At 44.9% G+C, this 23,061-nt stretch overlaps 1 protein-coding gene across 2 annotated transcripts in view; it reads left to right on the forward strand.

Moving 5' to 3' along the window:
• LOC140203949 (potassium channel subfamily K member 6-like) overlaps positions 1-23,061 on the forward strand; it is a 39,189-nt gene that overhangs the window by 10,770 nt on the left and 5,358 nt on the right. Inside the window, exons 2-3 of one of the 2 annotated variants that reach the window (XR_011887459.1) lie at positions 9,025-9,420; positions 12,244-17,704. Coding sequence is in view for 1 of the 2 variants with exons in the window: in XM_072270144.1 (XP_072126245.1) it covers positions 9,025-9,420; positions 12,244-12,491 (644 nt within the window). In the remaining variant the exon portion in view is untranslated. Of the gene's footprint in view, positions 1-9,024; positions 9,421-12,243; positions 18,169-23,061 lie in introns of those variants that run through there. The other variant, XM_072270144.1, reaches the window with a different exon arrangement.

The raw sequence follows: 23,061 nt of genomic DNA on the forward strand, positions 1-23,061 counted from the left end.
ACTTTTGATCATGGCTGATTTAGTTTCTTTCTCAACACTTTTCTCCCATAATATTTGATACGCTTACTTATTGTGTGCAGTTTTGGGCTCCTTATTTTAGAAAGGATATACTGACATTGGAGAGGGTTCAGAGAAGATTCACAAGAATGATTCCAGGAATGAAAGGGTTACCGTATGAGGAACGTCTGGCAGCTCTTGGGCTGTATTCCCTGCAGTTCAGGAGAATGAGGGGGATCTCATAGAAACATTCCGAATGTTAAAAGGCCTGAACAGATTAGATATGGCAAAGTTATTTCCCATGGTAGGGGATTCTAGGACAAGAGGGCACAACTTCAGGATTGAGGGATGTCCTTTTAGAATGGAGGTGCAGAGAAATTAGTCAGAGGGTGGTAAATCTGGAATTTGTTGCCACGAGCAGCTGTGGAGGCCAAGTCATTTGGTGTATTTAAGGCAGAGACAGATAGGTTCTTGATTAGCCAGGGCATCAAAGGGTATGGAGTGAAAGCAGGGGAGTGGGTATGAGCCCATGATCGAATAGCGGAGCAGACTCGATGGGCTGAATGGTATTTCTGCTCCAATAGCTTATGGTCTAATCAAGAGCTAATGAATTTCTTTTTTCAGTGCAGTGTATTCTGGTTATGAAGCAGCTGCCCCAATTAGCCGAAGTTTCATTGAAATAATTAAAAAGATATAAAAGAGACAGACTACTGTTTAACTGAGTAACAAATTTTGTATTTAAATAAAATACAGTACAAATTTGAACACTATCAACACTACCACAGTACTATAAAATTGTGTATTAGTTTCTAATAGTTTTCGACGGAAGAATTCATCCAGTGTTTTTATAATTTGGTTGTAAATGAACAAAGTCAGCACAAACACCTAGTGTAGGTAATGGACTGCCTTTATAAATCCTTTCGATGATTGCATCTTCTAGATCTTCATTTTAATTGTAACTTTCAAGATGATTGTTGATACCTTTAAAGTTTTTGCAGTTCCTAACTTGTTGAAGTTGTGAAATTGTTTCACTTACACTCCCGGCCACTTCTAGCATCTCTAAGCCTGAATGCTTGAAACTGCAGTGAACAAAACAGTTATGAATTGTCTTGCCGTTTAGTTCTCGCCAGCTATCAGTGACAAAAATCACTGCTTTTTGAACACAAACACATGCAACTGACACTATTTAAAAACTGTTTGCTCTAATGGCCACACAAGTGCACGCAACTGACGCTCGTTAGAAACCATTCAGCAACAGCCTCCTGCCCTATTTAAGTGGCATAGTGTTCCAAGTAAACAGAGAATCCTGGCTATTTACTCAGGAAGTTTTTGTTCTTTAAGGGTTGGCCCAAATAAGCAGCTGCTCTGATTAACCAATGGCCCAATGAACTGAAATCCACTGTATACTCAGTGAGGGCCTCCACAGCTGTCTGTGGCACTGATTCTCCACTTTCTGGCTAAAGAAATTCCTCCTGTTGTAAAGGGACGTCCTTCCATTTTGATCTTGAACTGAGTCCTAGAAATCAGTTGCAAACAAGGGTGGGACAGAAGTAGGTGTATAGAGGGAGAAATGGTGAGGTGGATGGAGGGGGAGAAAAGTAGTGGAGGGGAGTGAGGGAGGGAGGCATTCATCTGAACTCTGATTCCACAATGTACAGACTCACCTTCAGGGACTCTCCAACACGTGCATTACATATTTTTTATTTGCGCAGTTTGTCATCTTCTGTACCATAATGCACATCGGTTGTTGTCAGTCTTATGGAGTTTATCACAAATTCTATTGTATTTCATTATTTTCCTGTGAATGCCTGCAATCAAATGAATCTCAAGGTAGTATACTGAAAGGATAGGCAGGTAGGCAGAGGGGGTTGGGAAGTTCAGTTGGTTAAAAAACAATGAAATCAAATCCTTAGAGGTGAAGCAGGATCAGAAAATGTAGAATCCTATGGGTGGAGTTAAGAAACTGCATATATAGCTGATGGGAGTTACATACATGCCTCCGAACAACAGGCAGGATGTGGATATAAACTAAAACAGGAGACAGAAAAGTAACGTAATAACAGTAATATTACAGCAGTCATCAGAAATTTCAATCTTGCAGGTAGATTGGGAAAATCGGGTTGATGCTGGATCCTAAGAGCAGGAATTTGTAGAATGCCTACAAGATGGGGTTTTTTTAGAGCAGATTATGGTTGAGTCAACTAGGAAAAGGTCAAATCACAAACGAGAAAATCTGCAAATGCTGGAAATCCAAGTAACACACACAGCAGGCCAGGCAGCATCCATGGAAAAAAGTACAGTCGGCGTTTTGAGCCAAGGCCCTTTGGCAGGACTGGACAAAAAAGATGAGGAGTAGATTTAAAAGGTGAGGGAGGGTTGAGAGAAACACAAGGTGATAGGTAAAACCGGGAGGGGGAGGGATGAAGTAAAGAGCTGGGAAGTTGATTGATGAAAGAGGTACAGGGCTGGAGAAGGGGGAGTCCAATAGGAGGGAACAGAAGGCCATGAAAGAAAGAAAAGGGGGGGAGGAGCACCAGTGGGAGGCAATGGGCAGGCAAGGAGATAAGGGAAGAGAGGGAAAAGGGAGCGGGGAATGGTGAAGGAGAGATGTGGGGGGGGCATTACCTGAAGTTCAAGAAATCGATGTTCACACTATCAGGTTGGAGGTTTTCGAGAAATCGATGTTGATCCCATCAGGTTGGAGATTTTCTCCTATCAGATTCTCCCTTCTCCAGCACTGTATCTCTTTCACCAATGAACTTCCCAGCTCTTTACTTCATCTCTCCCCTCCCTCCCCACCTTTCAAATCTACTCTATCAAGGCTTCTCACCATTCGATGGGTTTCAATTAGGTCACCCCTCATTCTCCAGAATTCTAGTGAATACAGGCCCAGATCCATCAAACACTCTTCATATAACAGCCAATCACTCTTGGTATCATTTTCATGAAACTCCTTTGAACTCTTCCCAGTTTCAGCACATTCTTTCCAAGATGAGGGGCCTAAAACTGCTCAAAATACTCCAAGTAACGGCTCACCAGTGCTTTATAAAGTCTCAACATTATGTCCCTGCTTTTATATTCTAGTCCTCTTGAAATGAATGCTAATATCGCATTTGCCTTCCTCACCACAGACTGAACCTGCAAATAAACCTTTAGGGAATCCTGCACTAGGACTCCCAAGTCTCTCTGCGTCTCACTTTTTTGTATTTTCTCTCCATTTAGAAAATAGTCAAGTCTTTCATTTCTTCTACAAAAGTGCATGACCATACACTTCCCAATGCTGTATTCCATCTGCCACTTCTCCTAATCTGTCTAAATCCTTCTGCAGTCTCTCTACTTCCTCAAAACTACCTGCCCCTCCACCTATCCTCATATTGTCCACAAACTTGGCCACAGAGCCATCAATTCCATCATCCAAATCATTGACATATAACATGAAAAGAATCAGTTCCAACACAGATCCCTGTGGAACACCACTAGTCACCGGCAGTCAACTAGAAAAGTTTCCCTCTATTCTCACTCTTTGTTTCCTGCCAATCAGCCACTGCTTTGTCCATTGCTAAAATCTTTCCTGTAATGCCATGGGCTCATAGCTTGTTAAGCAGCCTCATGTGGCACCTTGTCAAAGGCTTTCTAAAAATCCAAACACAACATCAACTGATTCTCCTTTGTCTATCCTGAATGTTCTTTCTTCAAAGAATTCCAACAGATTTGTCAAGCAAGATTTTCCCTTCAGGAAACCATGCTGACTATGGCCTATTTTATCATGTGCCTCCAAGTACCCTGAGACCTTACCCTTAATAATTGACTCCAACATCTTCCCAACCACTGAGGTCAGACTAACTAGTTTATTATTTCCTTTCATCTGCCTCTCTCCTTTCTTGAAGAGTGGAGTGACATTGGCAATTTTCCAGTCTTCTGGAACCATTCCTGAATCTAGTGATTCTTGGAAGATCATTACTGATGCCTCCATGATCTCCCACCTCTTTCTGAAACCTGGTGTTAACACCATCTAGTCCAGGTGACTTTTCTACCTTCAGACCTTTTAGTTTCCCAAGAACCTTCTCTCTAGTAATGGTAACTTCACAAACTTCATGACCCCTGACACATGGAACTTCCACCATACTGCTATTGTCTTCCACTGTGAAGACTGATACAAAATACTTATTCAGTTCATCTGCCATTTCCTTGTCACCCAATACCACCTCTCCAGCATCATTTTCCAGCAGTTTGATATTCACTGTTGCCTCTCTTTTACACTTTATGTATCTGAAGAAACTTTTGGTATCCTCTTTAATATTATCGGCTAGATTACTTTCATATTCCATCTTCACCTTCTTAATGACATTTTTAGCTGCCTTCTGTTGGTTTTTAAAAGCTTCCCAATCCTCTAACTTCCCACTAATTTTTGCTGTATTATACTCCTTCTCTTTGGCATTTAAGTTGGCTTTTATTTCTCTTGTTAGTCACGGTTGTGTCATCTTGCCTTTAAAATACTTCATCCTCTTTAGGATGTATATATCCTGTGCCTTCTGAATTGCTTCCAGCCATTGCTGCTCCGCCGTCATCTCTGCACTTTTCCAATCAACTCTGGCCAACACCTTTCTCATGCCTCTGTAATTCTCTTTACTCCACAGTAATACTGATTCATCTGACTTTAGCTTCTCCTCCTCAAATTTCAGGGTGAATTAGATCATATTTTGGTCACTTGTCCCAAGGGTTCTTTTACTTTAAGCTCCCTAATCAATTCTGGTTCATTGTACAACACCCATTCCAGAATAGCTGATCCCATAGTGGGTTCAACCACGAACTTCTCTAAAAAAGCTGCGCTAAGTTCTAGAAATTCCCCCTCTTGGAATCCAGTACCAACATGATTTTCCCATTCTACTGCATATTGAAATCCTCCATGAAGATTGTAATATTGCCCTTTTGGTGTGCATTTTCTATCTCCCGTTGTAATGTGTAGACCATATTCTTAGAACTGTGTGGAGGTCTGTATGTAACTCCCATCAGGGTCATTTTACACTTGCAGTTCCTTAGCTCTTCCAACCCTTTTTAATTATTTGATTTCATTTTTTACCAACAGAGCAACGCCAACCCCGCTTATCCTTTTGATACCATGTGTATCTTTGGACATTAAGCTCCCAGCTGTAATCTTCTTTCAGCCATGATTCAGTGATGCCAATCTGTAACTGTGCTACAAGTTCATCTACCTTATTCTATATACTGCACGCATTCAAATATAACACCTTCAGACCTGTATTCACCCTTCTCAATTTTCTCTGCCTCTTATGTTGCAACTCATCCTGTTGACAGCAATTTTGCCCTATCGTCAGCCTCCCCTTGCTAGGAGTCTCACTACACGTTGCCTCTGTTTGTAAACCAGTTGATCATCTTCAGCCTTATCACTCCAGTTCCCAATCCCCTGCCAAGTTAGTTCAAGCCCTCTCGAACAACTCTAGCCAACCTGCTGGCATTGATACTGAACTCCTTCGGGTTTTGGTATAATCTGTCCCTTTTGTACAGGTCGTACCTTCCCCAGAAGAGATCCCAATGGTCCATAAATCTAAACCCCTGCCCAGTTCTTCAGCCACACAGTCAACTGCCAAATCATCCTATTCTTTCCCCCACTGGCACATGGCACAGGCAGTGATTACTACTCTGGATGTCCTGTTTCTCAACCTTCTACCAAGCTACTTAAAATCTCTCTTCAGATTCCCCTCACCTTTTCTATCTATATCAATGATGACAATTTGTACCAAGACTCCTGGCAGCTCATCCTTGCCGTTGAGAATGCCATGGACTTGATCCGAGACATCCCTGATCCTGGCACCAGGGAGGCAACATTCCAACCAGACATGATAGAAATTGTTCACCATTTTGAGAAGGAAAAGCTAAATTCAAATGTATCAGTATTACAATAAAATAAAGGGAATTACAGGGGCATGAGAGAGGAGCTGGCCGAAGTTGATTCAAAGGTGACACTAGCAGCGATGATGGCAGAGCAGCAATGGCTGGAGTTTCTGGGGGCAATTCGGAAGGCGCTTGGAGATACATCCTAAAAATTAAGAAAGGGAACTGTGGCTGACAAGAGAAGTCAAAGTGCATAAAAGCAAAAGAGAGGGCATATAATAGAGCAAAAATTAGTGGGAAGTTAGAGGATTGGGATGCTTTTAAAAACCAACAGAAGGCAACTAAAAAATCTATAAGGAGAGAAAAGATGAAGTATGAAGGTAAGCTATAAAAGGAGATACCAGAAGTTTTGTTCAGATATATAAAGAGAAACAGAGATATGAGAGTGGATATCAGACTGCTGGGAAATGAAGCTGGAGAGATATTAATGGAGGACAAAGGAATGGCAGGTGAACTTAAGTACTCTGCATCAGTTTTCACTGTGGAAGACACTAACAGTATGCTAGAAATTCAAGAGTGTTAGGTGGCAGAAGGAGAATATACTTGTGAAGCTGAAAGGTGTGAAGGTAGGTAAGCCAACTGAGCGAGATGGACTACACCCCAGAGTTCTGAAATAGCTAACTGAGGAGGTTGCGGAGGTATTAGTAATGATATTTCAAGAATCGTATATTCTGGCATGGTTCCGAGGAACTGGAAAATTGCAAATGAATCTCCACTCTTTAAGAAGAAAGTGAGGCAGAAGAAAGGAAATTATAGGCCAGTTAGCCTAACTTCAGTGGATGGGAAGGTTATTAAGAATCAGGTTTCTGGGTACTCGTAGGCACATGATGAAGTTGGCCAAAGTCAGCAAGGTTTCTTATAGGGAAATCTTGCCTGACGAATCTATGGAAATTCTTTGAGGAAATAACAATAGACATAGGAGAGTCAATGGATGTTGTTTACTTTGATTTTCAGAAGGCCTTTGACAAGCTGCTGCACGTGTGGTTGCTTAACAAGATAAGGGCCCATGGTATTACAGGAAAGATACTAACATGGATAGAAGATCGGCTGACTATCAGAAAGCAAAGAATGGGAATAAGAGGAGGCCTATTTTAGTTGGCTGCCAGTGACTAGTGGTGTTCCACACAGGTTGGTCTTAGGAACACCTCTTTTCACATTGTATGTCAATGATTTAGAAGACAGAATTGATGGTTTTGTTTGCAGATGATACAATGATTATTCAAAAGGCAGGTAGCATTGAGGAAGCAGAAAAAGAAGAAAGCCCTTAACTCCGAGTGGAGTCATCGGGATGCTGTCATGACAGCGTGTTTATTTTTAGCTGGCTTTCTTACTTTTACGAGGCCAAGTTGCTAGCTCGATGCTCAACCCAGCACAGAAAACGTGCAAGGGAGCCGGCTGGATTTGAACTTGGGAGCCTTCGCTCCGAAGTCTGGCGCTGATGCCACTACATCAGCAGCCGGCACTGAGGAAGCAGAGAGTCTACAGAAGTTTGGGCGAATGAGCAAAGAAATTGCAGATGGAATATAGTGCAGGGAAGTGCATGGTTGTGAATTTGGTTGAAGGTATAAAGGTGTAGACTATTTTCTAAGCAGGGAGAAAATTAAAAAATCAGATGTGCAAAAGGACTTGGGAGTCCTTGTGCAGGATCCCCTAAAGGTAACTTGCAGGTTGGGGAAGACAAATGCAATGATAGCATTCATTTCGAGAGGACGGGAAGATAAGAGCAAGGATGTAATGCTGGGGCCTTATATGGCAGTGGTCAGACTGCACTTGGAGTATTGTGAGTAGTTTTGGGCCCCTTATCTAAGAAAGGATGTGCTGACATTGGAGAGGGTTCAAGGGAGCTTCACAAGAATGATCCTGGGAATAAAAGGATTAATGTATGAACAGCATTGAATGGCTCTGGGCCTGTACTCACTGGAGTTTAGAAGAATGAAGAGAGGATCTCATTGAAATCTATAGAATAGTGAAAGATGGAGTGGATGTGGGGAGAATGTTTCTTGTAGGGCATAGTCTCAGAATAGAGGAACATCCATTTAGAATAGAGGGGAGGAGAAATTTCTTCAGCCAGTGGGAGGTGAATCTGTAGAATTCATTGTCACAGATGGCTGTGGCGGCCAAGTCATTGTATATTTAAAGTTGAGATTCAAAGTTAATTTTATCATCAAAGTGCATGTATGTCACCATATACAAACAACCGTGAGATTCATTTTCTTGTGGGCATACCCAGTAAATCCAAGAACCACAAACGAATCTATGAAAGACAGCACCCAACAGTGTGGACAAACAATATGCAAAAGAAAGAAAACAAATCATAAAATTAAATAAATAGGCAATAAATATCGAGAACTTGAGATGAAGAGGCCCTGAAAATGAGTCCATATGTTGCAAAAGCAGTTCAGTGACTGGGCGACTGAAGCTATCCCCTCTGGTTCATGAGACCAATAGTTGAAGGGTAATAACTGTTCCTGACCCTGCTAGTGTGGGTCCTGAGGCTCCTTTACCACCTTCCTGATAACAGCAGTGAGATAAGAGCATGATTTGCCAGGGTGTCAAAGGTTATGGGGAGAAGGCAGGAGAATGGGGTTGAGAGGGATAATAAATCAGCCATGATTGAAAGGCAGAGCAGACTAAATGGGCTGAATGGCCTAATTCTGCTCCTATGTCTTATGGGTCTTATATGGTGATGTATACTTTGATAATCAATTAACTTTGACTGTGGGAGAGGGGCAGAAGGTAGGAGGATGAGGAAATGCGTGAGGGAGGGGAGGAAGTGCATGAGGGAGGGAGGGAAGGGGAAGACGGGAGGGAGGGAAGGAGGGGGAAGGTGTGAGGGAGAGGGGGAAGGTGGGAACAGGAGTGAGGGAATGAGTGCAGGAGGGAAGGAGAGGGAGTGAGGGAGAGAGGGAAGTTGGAAATGGGAGTGTGTGAGGGGGATGGAGGGGAGGGAAGGAAGGAAGGCAAGCCCTGGGGTTATTGCCTCAGTGATCTTCTGAAGAAAGACGAGTTAATCTTTGTGTGTGTTCATGGATGTGGATCTGTGGCCTTCCGAGCAGCAGAATATTGAATTCCTGATAGAATCTGTGTTTACCCTCACCGTCTTCCCCTCTGCAGGTTATGGACACACCACCCCACTCTCCAGTGGGGGTAAGGCTTTCTCCATCATCTTCGCCTTGGTGGGGGTCCCACTGACGATGCTGTTCCTGACGGTGCTGGTACAGCGGCTGATGCTCTATCTGACCATGCAGCCCATCCGCCTATGCCAGGAGAGGTTGGGCTACACCAGGCAGCAGGTTACCTGGATCCACCTCCTTGTGCTGACACTGGTGGTCCTCATCACCTTCTTCATCATCCCCTCGGCCATCTTCAGCACCATTGAGGTGGGGTGGAGCTTTGCCGATGCCTTCTACTTCTGTTTCATCTCACTCACCACCATCGGCCTGGGTGACTTCGTCCCTGCGGAACAGAGTAACCAACGCCTGCGTCCTCTCTACAAGATCTCTGTCTCCTGTAAGGAATATCTCATTGGCTGCATTTGTACCTGGTTATAGCATTTTGGTGTGATCTCTCTGTCTTTGGTCCATATCCTATTCTCTCTGCCCCAGCCAAATTCCTGTCTTTTGTTCTTATCCCTGTCTCACTCCCCACTTCCTTCCCATCTCTACCATCTTGTTCTCTCTTTCCCTGTATCATGTGTCTCCACTTCCACTGTTATCTGCTTCCATTTCTTTATCCTCTCTGTCCCCTCAGATCTTTCATTCCCTACTCAGTTCACCTTTCGCCATTTCACATCATTTCTTGGTCTCTGCCCTACTCCCCTGGCTTTCTTTACCACCCTATCATATTGTGTTGCCACTTCAGGGACCTATGGACTTGGACTTGGGGGTTGAGAGTGAAAATATATCAGCCATGAATGTATGGAGGAGCAGATTCCAAATTGCCTAATTCTGTTCCCATGTCTCATGGACATATGGACCCAAAGATCAGTCTGAATATAATACCGTTAGAGGTCTTACAATTAATTGTATTCTCTCCCCTTACAATTGACCACTCACGGTGCCTATTCCTCTTAAATCTCAAACACACCAGGAAATATGGTCGGCGCATGGACTTGCAGGAGGGAAAAAAATCAAGGTCCTTAAATGCAGGATGCCTCCAAGGTTACCAGAAATAGCAGCAAGGCTGAGAAAAGGAAGCATTTTGGACTTGGCAAAGTTGGACTGAGGAATTTGCGGAGAGCAGGAATGTGGAGCAGGAAGTGCAGCATGGGATCAAATAAGGGAGTTGGGGAGCGTAGCGGGGAGCAGTGGAGGGAAGGGGGACCCAATGGGAGGGGTGTGTGGGTGACAGACAGATGGAGAGGGTTGAGGAGGGGATCGAAACGGGGGAATGGGGGCTAGGGTAGGTGTAGATAGATCAGGAGGAAAGTGAACAGCGTCAGGCTTGGAGCAGGTTACCAGAAGTCGGGGAATCCAATGTTCATGCCATCAGGTTGTAAACCCTTCTCTCAGAGACATGAGAGGTGTTGCAGGTGCTGGAATCCAGAGCAACACACAAAAAGCTAGAGGAACTGAGCAGGTCAGGTGATATCTGTGGTGGGAAATGGACAGTCAATGCTTCAGGTCAAGACCCTTCATCTGGACTGGAAAGGAAGAGGGGCAATAAAGAGGTGGAGGGAAGGGATGGAGCAAGAGCTGGATCTAGTTGAGGATGGGGCTGATAGGTAGATGGAGGAAAGGGGAGTGGGAATAGCGACAGAGGGCGGAGGTGATACACCTAAGAGATTCTGCGGAAATCCAGAGCAACGTTCAGGTTCTGAAGCCAATGTGAGAACATCCTTCAGGAGGGTGTACCCGTGGAGAGCATCCAGCCCAGATGGGATACCTGACCACACACTGAAGACCTGGGGTGATCAACATGCTAGAGTGTTCACGGACATCTTTAAATTTCGCTTTAGCAGTCAGAGGTACCCACCTACTTAAGGCAGGCTTCAATTATACAGGTGCCCAGGAAGAAGGTGGTAACCTGCCTCCGTGACTATCATCAGGTAGTATTTACATCCCTGAAGTGTTTTGTGAGGTTGGTAATGAAACACATTAACCCTGCCCGAGAAGTGACTTCAGTCCACTCCATTCTGCCTACTGGCAGAACAGATCAACAGCAATGCTCTGTCATTGGCTCTTCACTCAACCCTGGAACATCCAGACAGCAAAGATTATTGACTTCAGGAGAAGGAAACTGCCCTCACTGGGAGATCAGAGGTGGAGAGGGCCAGCAACTTTGAATTCCTCAGTGTTATCGTTTCAGAGGATCTGTCCTGGGACCAGCAGGTAAGTGCAATTATGAAGAAAGCAAGGCAGCACTTCTACTTCCTTCAAAGTTTGTGGTGATTCGGCATGGCATCTAAAACTTTGACAAACTTCTATAAGGTGTGTGGTTGAGAGTATATTGACTGGTTGCATCATGGCCTGATATGGAAAAACCAACGTCCTTGAATGGAAAATACTAAAAAAGGTAGTGAATACAACTCGTGTAAAGCGCTCCCCACCACTGAGCACATCTACATGGAGTGTTGTCCTAGGAAGGCAGCATCCATCATCAGGGACCCCAATCCGCAGGTCACGCTCTCTCGCTGCTGCCATCAGGAAGAAGGTACGGGAGCCTCAGGACTCACACCACCAGGTTCAGGAAAAGTTATAACCCCTCAACCATCAGGCTCTTGAACCAAAGAGGACCAAAGAACTTCACTCAACTTCAATCACCCCATCTTTGAACTGTTCCCACAACCTATGGATTCACTTTCAAGGATTCTTCATGTCATATTTTTGATATTTATTGTTTATTTATTTATTTGTACTTACACAGTTTGTTATCTTTTGCTCATTAGTTGTTTGTCCGTCCTGTTGGGTGCAGTCTTACATCGATTCTGTTGTGTTTCTGGGATTTATTGAGTATGCCTGCAATAAAACAAATCTCAGGGTTGTATATGATGATATATATGTACTTTGATAATAAGTTTACTTTGAACTTTGAAAATGCTGGAGGAACTCAGCTGGACAGGCAGCATCTATGGAGGGAATAATGAGTCCTGATGAAGGTTCTCGGTTCAAAATGTCGACTATTTATTCATTTCCATTGATGCTGCCTGACCTGCTGAGTTTCTCCAGAGCAACACACATAAAATGCTGGGTTTTCAAAATCTACCGAATCTCTTGTGCTTGAGGATTGTGTGCTTCAGTAAGATCACCTCTCATTGAACTCTAGAACTCAGGAAACTACACATCTGGTGTATTTAACCTCTCCTGTATGTTTTTTCCTCTCTCTCCCCTGCAGTCTTCCTCCTGTGTGGTCTGGCCATGATGCTGCTCATCCTGCACACTGTCCACGCCGCAGCAGGCCTCCACGGCTTGACCCAGATTTTCGACCTGCCTCCAGCCGAAGACAAGGAGGACGAGTGCGAAGGGACCGCCCTGCAGCCACAGCATCCCTTGCCCTCCTCCCTGCCCTGCGAGACCCCCAAGTCACAGAGCCAGGCTGAGCATCCTTCCTACAAGTCCATTTTACCCTCTGAGAACCGGTGATAGTGGGAGAGGCAGGTGGGCAGTGCGAGGAGGGAGGGAGAGCTGGCCGGGGCTGGGGGTGGATGTACATGTCCCAGACTCTGTGTAGAATATACAACATGTAGCAGTACAGCACAGTACAAGCCCTTCACCCCACAGTGTTGTGCCAACCTGTTAACCTACTTAACACTTGCGTCCCATATAACCCTTCATTTTTCTGTCATTCGTGTGTCTATCTAAGCTCCCTGTTGTATTGGTCTCTGCCACCACCCCCAGTGCACTCCATGTACTTGCTACTCTTTGAAAACACCTCTGACAATCCCTCTGCATACTTTCCTCCAATCACTTTAAAATTATGCCCTCTCGTATTCGCCTTTTCCACCCTTGAAAAAAGTTCCATGTTATCCACTCTACCTATGCCTCTTATCATCTTATACACCTCTACAAGTTATCTCTCATCCTCCTGTGCTCCAAAGAGGGAATAAAAAGCCCCAGCTTACTCACGCTCTTTGATCCAGGTAGCGTCCTGGTAAATCTCCTCTGCACCTTCTCTAAAGTTTCCACATCCTTTCTGTAAATAAGGTGACTAGAATGAAGCACAAGTGTGGTCTATCCAGAGTCTGATAGAGCTGCAATATTACTTTGTGGCTCCTGAACTCAATCCCCTGACTAATGAAGGCTAACACACCATACACCTTCTTGACCACTCAATCAACTTGTGCGGGATCTGTGGACAAGGACCCTAAGATCTCTCTGTTCCTCCACACTACTGAGAATCCTACCCATTAACCTGTACTCTACCTTCAAGTTTGAACTTCTAAAGTGTATCACCACACTTTTCCAGATTGAAGTGCATCTGTCACTTCTCAGCCCAGCTCTGCATCCTGTTGTAAACAACGTCAACCTTCGACACTATCCACTAGTCCACCAACATAGCGTGGGCCTAATCAACTGCAACAAATGGAGGAGGGAGAGGACTGGGCCACTCGGCCCATTGAATGCTACACAATTCAGTAACATTGTAGTTGATCCCATCTCATCTTCAACACCACTGTCTCCCCACCCACTGCAGTTTAAATACTACTTTGATTCTGACTTCAATATATCTCATGATCTCTTCAGCTCCAAGGACTCATGATCCTCGGGGAGCCGAAATTCTCCCTCGTTCCTATCTCAAATGAGAGCCCTGTTACTCTGAATTCATCTCCAGTTGTCCACTCTGAAGGGGAAACCATCTTCTCAGTATGCTCTTCTATAGAATCTCATACATGTTGTAAAGACCAGCTCTCATTCTTCTAAGCTCCATTCAGTGGGCTGATATTTCTGGGGTTGGGAGGGGAGGGGTTGACTTGTTCCTCCATCTTGCTGCCAGCATCTTCTACTTTGCCCACTTTTGACCTCTACTGTTTTCCCTGGTGACCTTGAATTGATAGCCCTAGGATTTTTGGACTCTCTCCCCCTCCTTCAGGCTCCCACCACGACCGGAGCCACTGCCTTGAAGCCCTGTGGATGGCTGAAATGCCAACGTTCCAGAACCTAGGCTTGTTCATGGACCCGTTGGACTGAAGGGCCTGTTTTCGAGCCGTAAAGGCTGCCTCCACTTGCATCAATGTCCGTGTTTGCCTGTAAAAGGCTGTCTCTCATCCCACCTGCACTCGGGGTAATTGAGGATTATTAGCGATGTCTCCAAAATACCAGAGGATAGGTGGGGAATCAGAGGGGAGGTCAATGAGAGAAGAGGTTACAGCAAGAGTCTCAGTCGGTTGAATGTCCTGCTGATTAAGATGCCAAGCGGTGACCTCAGGTGTGTTGGTTGCTAGTGCTAATGACGCATTTCACTGTATGTTTCGATTTACATGTGATAAGTTAATCTTGAATCTTGTGTCATGAGGAACTAGACTTGTTTAAAGTCAGGATTAGCATCAAGAAGACATAAAGCAACATGCTTAAATACTGCTGCAATTGCTGTTCCCTGCTCGGTTTTCCACAATCCTTGATTGCCTTGAGGAATTCAGGAGTTAATGTCTGAGTTGTTAGTCATGCACTACGGCAATTGATCCTTTGGCCCACCAAGTCTGTGCTGATCATCAATCAGTCAGGTTATTATCTCTGACAAATGCTGTGAAACTTGTTGATTTGGGGCAGCGTACTATGCGATACATAGAATATGCTATAAATTACAATAAGAAATATAGAAAAAATTCAATAATTAGTGCAAAAAGAGAGCAAATTAGTGAGGTAGTGTTTGTGGATTCCTGGACCGTTCACGAATATGATGGCAGAAGGGAAGAAGCTGTTCATAAAATGTCTGTTTACACTAATCCGATATTATTCCAATCAGCTGCTCAGAGATTCTACCACTCACCCATGTACTGGGGCATCTTCTACCACTCACTCACATACCGGGGGCAATTCTACCACTCACCCACATATCAGGGGCAATTCTACCACTTGCCCACATATCGGGACAATTTTACCGCTTGCCCACGTACCAGAGGCAATTCTACCACTCACCCACATATTAGGGGCAATTCTACCACTCGCCCACATACCGGGGCAATTCTATCACTCGCCTTTGTACCAGCCTATGATTTACAGCAGCTGATTAACCCACAAACACATGTGCCTCCAATGTAACTGGAACACCTTGTTTAAGGGTGGTGTCGCAACTCATGTATTGCTATTTGAGTACCAACTGTTAGTATCGGGGATCAATTCCTGCCGCTTCTGTGAGGAGCTGTTGTGTTCTTTCTGTGAACACATGGGTGCTCGGGTTTCCTCCCATATGGCTGAGATGTATGGGTTTAGGGTTGGTAAATAGTGGGAATGCTACCGAAAGTGTGGCAGCATGTCATTGGACTCTGTTGTCTGATGACACGGGCAGCACATTTCACAATATATTTTGCTGTACGTTTGACAAGTAAAGCTAATCTTTATCTTTAACCCACACGGTCACAGGGAGAACGTGAACACTCCACACAGGCAGCACTGGAGTGGGTATCGAACCTGGGTCATTGTGAGGCAGAGGCTCTACAAGCCGCAGCCCGTCCTCAAGAGGGAAATCCAGAGGAGAGGACGATCATTCGAGCTTTTGGTGTCTTATCCACATTGAGAGAGTCAGTAACTGCTGGTCAATGGGATCTGGTGGGAGACAGCAGGTCAGGCTTATTTGTTTAACCATAGCTGGCAATCTTGCCTCATCAGGGAAGGCATCACCAGAGAGATGTCTGTCTTTGATGAAGGCACCTTCATTAATACCAACCCTTTACTTTGTTTCACTCTCTTCCCTTCAGAGATTCCAGGGCATCCTCTGGAACATCTACCTCAGCTGTGACTTGTGAATCAGGAGGTCCCACACTAACTGCAGGCTGCCCAGCACTATAAAATTGGAACAGTACAGACAAAATTGACAAGGTTGTTGCTGAGACTTGAGGCCCTGGATCACAGGGAAAGGTTGAATAGTTTTTAGGACTTTATTCCCTGGAGTGTCAGATGATGAAGAGAGATTTCAAAATGGGAATCAGGTTTCTTATCACTGACACACGCTGTGTGAAATTTGCTTTACAGCAGTGGTACAGTGCAATAAAATAACACACTGTAAATTATAATAAATATCAATAAAAATACATAAGTAGTGCAAATAGAGTGCAAAAGGTAGTGAGGTTCATTGTGCATTCAGAAATCTGATGGCAGAGGGTAAGAAGCTGTTCCTAAAACATTGTGTGTTCCTGCCCTCTGATGGTAGCAATGAGAAGAGGGCACGTCCTGGATGCTGGGGGCCCTCGATGATATATGCTGCCATCTTGAGGCACCGCTTTTTGAAGACATCCTCAATGGTGGGGAAATTTGATAGAGGTATATAAAATTATGTGAGGCATGTTGTAGACAGGCTAAAAGTAAGTAGGCTTTTCCACTGAGGTTGAGTAAGACTAGAACTAGAGGTCATGGGTTAAGGGTTAAAAGTGAAATGTTTAAAGGGACCCCGAGGGTGAGAAACTTCTGAAAGTATGGAATAAGTTGTTAGCAGAAGTGGTGGATGCGGGTTCGATTGCAATGTTTAAGAGGAGTTTGGATAAGTACATGGTTGAGAGGGGTGTGGAAGGCTATGGTCTGGTTTGAGGTCAATGGGACTAGGCAGAATAATAGTTTGGCATACACTGAGTGGGCCGGAGTGCCTGTTTTTGTGTAGTAGTACTCTATAAACAGGGACACAAGCCCAAAAATCCTGAGTCATGCTCCCAGTGCAGAACTGAGAGAGCATGTCATGCCCTGGTGAATGTTTATCCTTGATCAACGTACCTTTAAGAGAATCGCAAACAAGAGGAAAACTGCAGATGCTGGAAGTCCAAGTAATATGCACAAAATGCTGGAAGAACTCAGCAGGCCAGGCAGCATCTATGGAAAAGAATAAGAGATGAGAAGTCTTTTTTCCTGTCCTGATGAAGGGTCTTGGCTTGAAATGTCGACTGTTAACTCTTCTCCAAAGGTGCTGCCTGGCCTGCTGAGTTCCTTTAAGAGAAGGTCACTTAATAACTTCTATTGTATTGAATGGGATGTTGCTCTGCACAAATCAGGTGCCTTATGTCCTGTTTCAACAGTGATCGCTTCAAAACACATTTTATTGGTTGTAAAAAAATTAAATAAAACAATTTTTGTATCCTGAAAGGTAATGTTGAGATGGCACAGTAGCATAGCAGTTAGTGCAATCACTTGACAACACTAGAGATCACTGATTGTGATTGAATTCCCGTCACCATCTGTATGATTTCCCCATGGCTACCTGGGTGCTGCAGTATCCTCCTCATTCCAAAGATGCTTGGGTTAGGGTTGGTGAGTTGTGGGTGTGCTATGTTCCCGGCTGAAGCGTGGTGACACTTGTGGGACTCCCCCAGCACAATCCTCAGACAACGCATTTCACTGTCTGTTTTGACATAGTGCGGTCACTCGACTCACGTCCGATGTTCTCCTAAGGTGTTGAGTGAATTCTGTTAATGGAGGAGGTCTGATACGAGGGCAGCCACCGCACAGTCTTTGACAAATCGGGGTCGGGGTCCAGTAACATGGAATACAAGATGACTTCACTGCTGTAGACTTCCTCCGCTTTCACTGCCGTCGTGATATGTCATCATCTTCGGCCAGCTCCACCATTGAGATTTTGGTTGGATTGTTCTTCGTCCGGATCCTCCTCCTCGACCTTACTGCCATGGGTGACTCTACCAGGAGCGAAGTACCAGGTAGCTAAACTCCAGACGGCATCAGGAACTCACAAGCCTCATCATGACCTCTAAGAAGGTTTTGATGGAGATGTGACAAATGGGGGATAAAAAAGCTAATTTTGGGGGAATCAGAAGGACTGTTTCACTGAAGGAGCCCAGATGCTGTTTTGTTTAAAATGTATCTTCCCAGTGCCGGAGTAACCTCACGCTGTGAGTAACAAGTTATTTTCGGCAGCTGACTCTACCAACTAATGTCATTTGCACCTCTCCAGTAGCTTGGTGTCAAGTATTGTTAAACAAGGTTGCTCTGCATTACTTTTACAGTACTACCAAGTCGAAACTTCACAGAGGAAGGTTCTGAGCTGGCCTCTCTTGGAGTCAGAGGCGTGTGTGTGTGTGTGTAATTGGGGGGAATCAGAGGCCTGTCTGTCTGTGTAATTGGGGGGAATCAAAGGCCTGTCTGTGCAATTGGGGGGAATCAGAGGCCTGTCTGTCTGTGTGATTGGGGGGAATCAGAAGCCTGTCTGTGTGTGTAATTGGGGGGAATCAGAGGCCTGTCTGTCTGTGTAATTGGGGGGAATCAGAGGCCTGTCTGTGCAATTGGGGGGAATCAGAGGCCTGTCTGTCTGTGTGATTGGGGGGAATCAGAGGCCTGCCTGTGTGTGTAATTGGGGGGAATCAGAGGCCTGTCTGTCTGTGTAATTGGGGGGAATCAGAGGTCTGTCTGTGTGTGTAATTGGGGAGAATCAGAGGCCTGTCTGTGTGTGTAATTGGGGGGAATCAGAGGCCTGTCTGTGTGTGTAATTGGGGGGAATCAGAGGCCTGTCTGTGTGTGTAATTGGGGGGAATCAGAGGCCTGTCTGTGTGTGTAATTGGGGGGAGTTAGAGACCTGTGTGTGTGTAATTGGGGGGAGTTAGAGGCCTGTGTGTGTGTAACTGGGGCGAGTTAGAGGCCTGTCTGTGTGTGTAATTGGGGGGAATCAGAGGCCTGTCTGTGTGTGTGTGTGTGTGTGAGAGAGATTGGTTGGGTGATGGGAGGGAGTAAAGGTTGTTGTTTTGTTGTTATTGCTGTGTTGTTCTGTTGAACACGGTGCCGTAGGCTGCCAGGTAGTGTAGCGTTAGTACAACCCTATTACAACTTGGGGCGTTTCGGAAATTGTCACCGTTCTGTAAGGAGCTTCTGTGCATCCTTCCCACGGAAGGTATGGGTTTTCCCCAGGCACCCTGGTTTCCTCCCACAAACCAAAGACATACCAGGCAGGCGAATTGGATTGTAAATTGTTCCGTGATTAGGTCAGGGCTAATTGAGTTTGTGGGTTTGTTGGGGCAGTGTGACTTGAAGGGGGCAACTCCACTAAGTAAGTTAATAAAAGTAAAGATAGTGAGTATGCTATGTTTGCACCAGGTATGTGGTGACACTTGCGGGCTGACGCAGTACATCCTTGCATTGTGTTGGTTGTTAATGCAAACATTACATTTTACTGTGTGTTTCAATGTATGTGTGATGAATAACAATCAGAATCTGTTTCTGTGCTGTGATTCTGTATGAGGCCCGGTGTTCCCTGTTGCAGCCTCTGGGTGTTCCAGAGCTCTCTGCAGTCAATATTGTCCTGCTACAATGCTGGTGATTTGCACAGCAAGCTCTCACAAACAGAAATGTAGTAATAGCTGTGTTCAAGTTTAATTGTCATTCAACCAGGCATGAATACCCATGAATACAGCCAAACGAAACAGGGTTATTCCAGGGCCAGAGTGTACCAACAGTCATACATAGCACCAGACACACATGGCGCATACTATAAGACAGCAGTAAAATACAGTCACAAAAATATAGTCCAAATCCCCGGGTTCATGAATGCTGCAGCAGTCTGCGGTCGAACACTGCTGCTGGAGCACCGGAGAGCAGCACTGACTCCAGCACACTGGCACCAATGGAGCACACCAACTGTAACACCTCTCTGGTAGGCAACTGCAAAGAGCTGACGCCATGCTCTTCACTACGGCTGAGGCTCCCATGCCGTCTGCCTGTGAATTAGACTTGTAGCATTCCACATTACCAATAACAAACAGGGTCTTGCAATCACAAGAAAAGCCACTCGCTGTTAGACTGCACACACCGATGCCTCTCTGATGCAGGCAGCAGAGCCACCCCCATCCAGTTCACCTCCTTCACTTTCTCTGCCAACAAGCTGATGTGGTTGCTGATTGATCTGCTGACTAAGAGGTAATCAATGACCTGAGACAACCAATCTGCTCATCACTGGGGCAAAGGTAGTACCTCGGAGTATCTTCTAAAGCAGAGAAATGTAGGTCTCAGGGTTTCTGAGAAGGGAGAGCTCCGCCTGGGACTCCCTTCTCCATTCGTCCCTTTGTGATTCAATCCTGAATAGATTCTGCAGATGCTGCAAATCCAGAATACACACAAATTGTGGAGGAACTCATCAGATCGGGCAGCATCAGTGGAGAGGGCTAAACAGTTGACATATTGAGCTGAGACCCTTCATCATGACTGGAAAGGATGGGGGAAGGGAAGGTGTTCCAGCCGGCAGGTGATAGGTGAGGATGGAAGGTGGGTGGATGTGGTTGGGGTGTTGAAGTAACAAGCTGGGAGGGTATAAGTAGAAGAGGGAAAGGACTGAAGAAAGAAATATCCGATAGGAGAAGATAGAGGGCCATGGAAGAAAGGAAATGAGGAGGCAACCAGAGAGAAGTGCTGGGCAGGTGAGGGGAAGAGAAGAGAATGGGGAATGGAAAAAGAGAGACAGTGTAATTGGTTAATTATTGTCATATATACTTAGATAGAAAATATCTTGTTTGCCTGCTATCCAGGAAGATAATTTCAGACTTTTGTACATCAAGAGAAAAAAAAGAAAAATACCTAGAGTCTACAGAATATAGTGATTCAGAGAAAATACAGTGCAGAGAACAAAGCACAGGAGAGCACGTCCTTGAACTGTGTTGGTCGTTGACACAAACGGCATTCCACTGTACGATTGCCAAATGAAGCTAATCTCTACTTCTTAATGTGTGGTGTCTCCTCAGGCCTCGTACCACCGTGCCCCTATGCTAGTGAGGGGGGACTGGTGATAAGCGATGTCCACCGGATGTGCTCTCTTGATGCCAAGTCATTGTCTGATGAGATAGTGGCCGTTCCCAGACTTGGTGTGAGTCCAAAGTAAATGTAATATCAAAGTACATAAACAATGCACACAAAATCTTGGAGGAACTCAGCAGGCCAGGCAGCATCTATGGAAAAGAGTAAGGTCGATGTCTCAGCCCAAGACGTTGATTGTTTACTCTTTTCCATAGATGCTGCCTGGCCTGCTGAGTTCCTCCAACACTTTTAGGTGATGGGTGAAACTGGGAGAGGGGGAGGAGTGAAGTAAATGGCTGGGAAGTCGATTGGTGAAAGAGATAACAGGCTGGAGAAGGAAGAATCTGATAGGAGAGGACAGAAGATCATGGCAGAAAGGGAAGGGGGAGGAGCACCAGAGGTACGTCAAAGTGCATAGAGAATATGTCACCGAAAGCTACCTTGAGAGTCATCTTTTGCGGGCATTTACAGGACAATAAAGACCCAAACAACCAATGTGCAAATGAAGACAAACAGTGCAAATAGTTAAAAAAGTAAATAAAAAATACTGAGAACATGAGTTGTGGAATCCTTAAAAGTGGGTCCATAGGTTGTGGAATCAATTAAGTGTTGTGGTGAGTGAAGTTATCTGTGCTGGTTCAGAAGCTTGATGGTTGAAGTTTGATAACTGTTCCTGAACCTGTTGGTGGGCTCCTAAGGTTTCTGTACCTTCTGTCTGATGGAATGTCATTGTTGTGGTCAGCCACTCCTGCAACCTGTTCCAGAGCAACACCCGCAGCCTACAAAACATCCTTCGTGTGTCAGACCTGCTGTTCTTTCAGGCCCTTTACAGCAGGTTTTACCTTTCTTTAGGTTAGGAGGTCAAACTTGTAGTCAAGGATTAACTTTATTCACCATAAACATTTACAAGTATTAAGAATTTGTCGTGGTGTGTTAACCATAGAACCATAGAAACTACAGCACAGAAACAGGCCCTTTGGCCCTTCTTGGCTGTGCCGAACCATTTTCTGCCTAGTCCCACTGACCTGCACACGGACCATATCCCTGCATACACCTCTCATCCATGTATCTGTCCAATTTATTCTTAAATGTTAAAAAAGAACCCGCATTTACCACCTCGTCTGGCAGCTCATTCCATACTCCCACCACTCTCTGTGTGAAGAAGCCCCCCTAATGTTCCCTTTAAACTTTTCTCCCCTCACCTTTAACCCATGTCCTCTGGTTTTTTTCTCCCCTTGCCTCAGTGGAAAAAGCCTGCTTGCATTCACTCTATCTATACGCATCATAATTTTATATACCTCTATCAAATCTCCCCTCATTCTTCTACGCTCCAGGGAATAAAGTCCTAACCTATTCAACCTTTCTCTGTAACTGAGTTTCTCAAGTCCCGGCAACATCCTTGTAAACCTTCTCTGCACTCTTTCAACCTTATTTATATCCTTCCTGTAATTTGGTGACCAAAACTGAACACAATACTGCAGATTCGGCCTCACCAATGCCTTATACAACCTCATCATAACATTCCAGCTCTTATACTCAATACTTAGATTAATAAAGGCCAATGTACCAAAAGCTCTCTTTACGACCCTATCTACCTGTGACACCACTTTTAGGGAATTTTGTATCTGTATTCCCAGATCCCTCTGTTCCACTGCACTCCTCAGTGCCTTACCATTAACCCTGTATGTTCTACCTTGGTTTGTCCTTCCAACGTGCAATACCTCACACTTGTCAGTATTAAACTCCATCTGCCATTTTTCAGCCCATTTTTCCAGCTGGTCCAAGTCCCTCTGCAGGCTCTGAAAGCCTTCCTCACTGTCTACTACACCTCCAGTCTTTGTATCATCAGCAAACTTGCTGATCCAATTTACCACATTATCATCCAGATCATTGATATAGATGACAAATAACAATGGACCCAGCACTGATCCCTGTGGCACACCACTAGTCACAGGCCTCCACTCAGAGAAGCAATTCTCTACCACCACTCTCTGGCTTCTTCCATCGAGCCAATGTCTAATCCGATTTACCACCTCTCCATGTATACCTAGCGACTGAATTTTCCTAACTAACCTCCCATGCGGGACCTTGTCAAAGACCTTACTGAAGTCCATGTAGACAATATCCACTGCCTTCCCTTCATCCACTTTCCTGGTAACCTCCTCGAAAAACTCCAACAGATTGGTCAAACATGACCTACCACGCACAAAGCCATATTGACTCTCCCTAATAAGCCCCTGTCTATCCAAATGCTTGTAGATTCTGTCTCTTAGTACTCCCT

The sequence above is a fragment of the Mobula birostris genome, chromosome 10, assembly GCF_030028105.1.
Source record: "Mobula birostris isolate sMobBir1 chromosome 10, sMobBir1.hap1, whole genome shotgun sequence".
NCBI lineage: Eukaryota > Metazoa > Chordata > Chondrichthyes > Myliobatiformes > Myliobatidae > Mobula > Mobula birostris.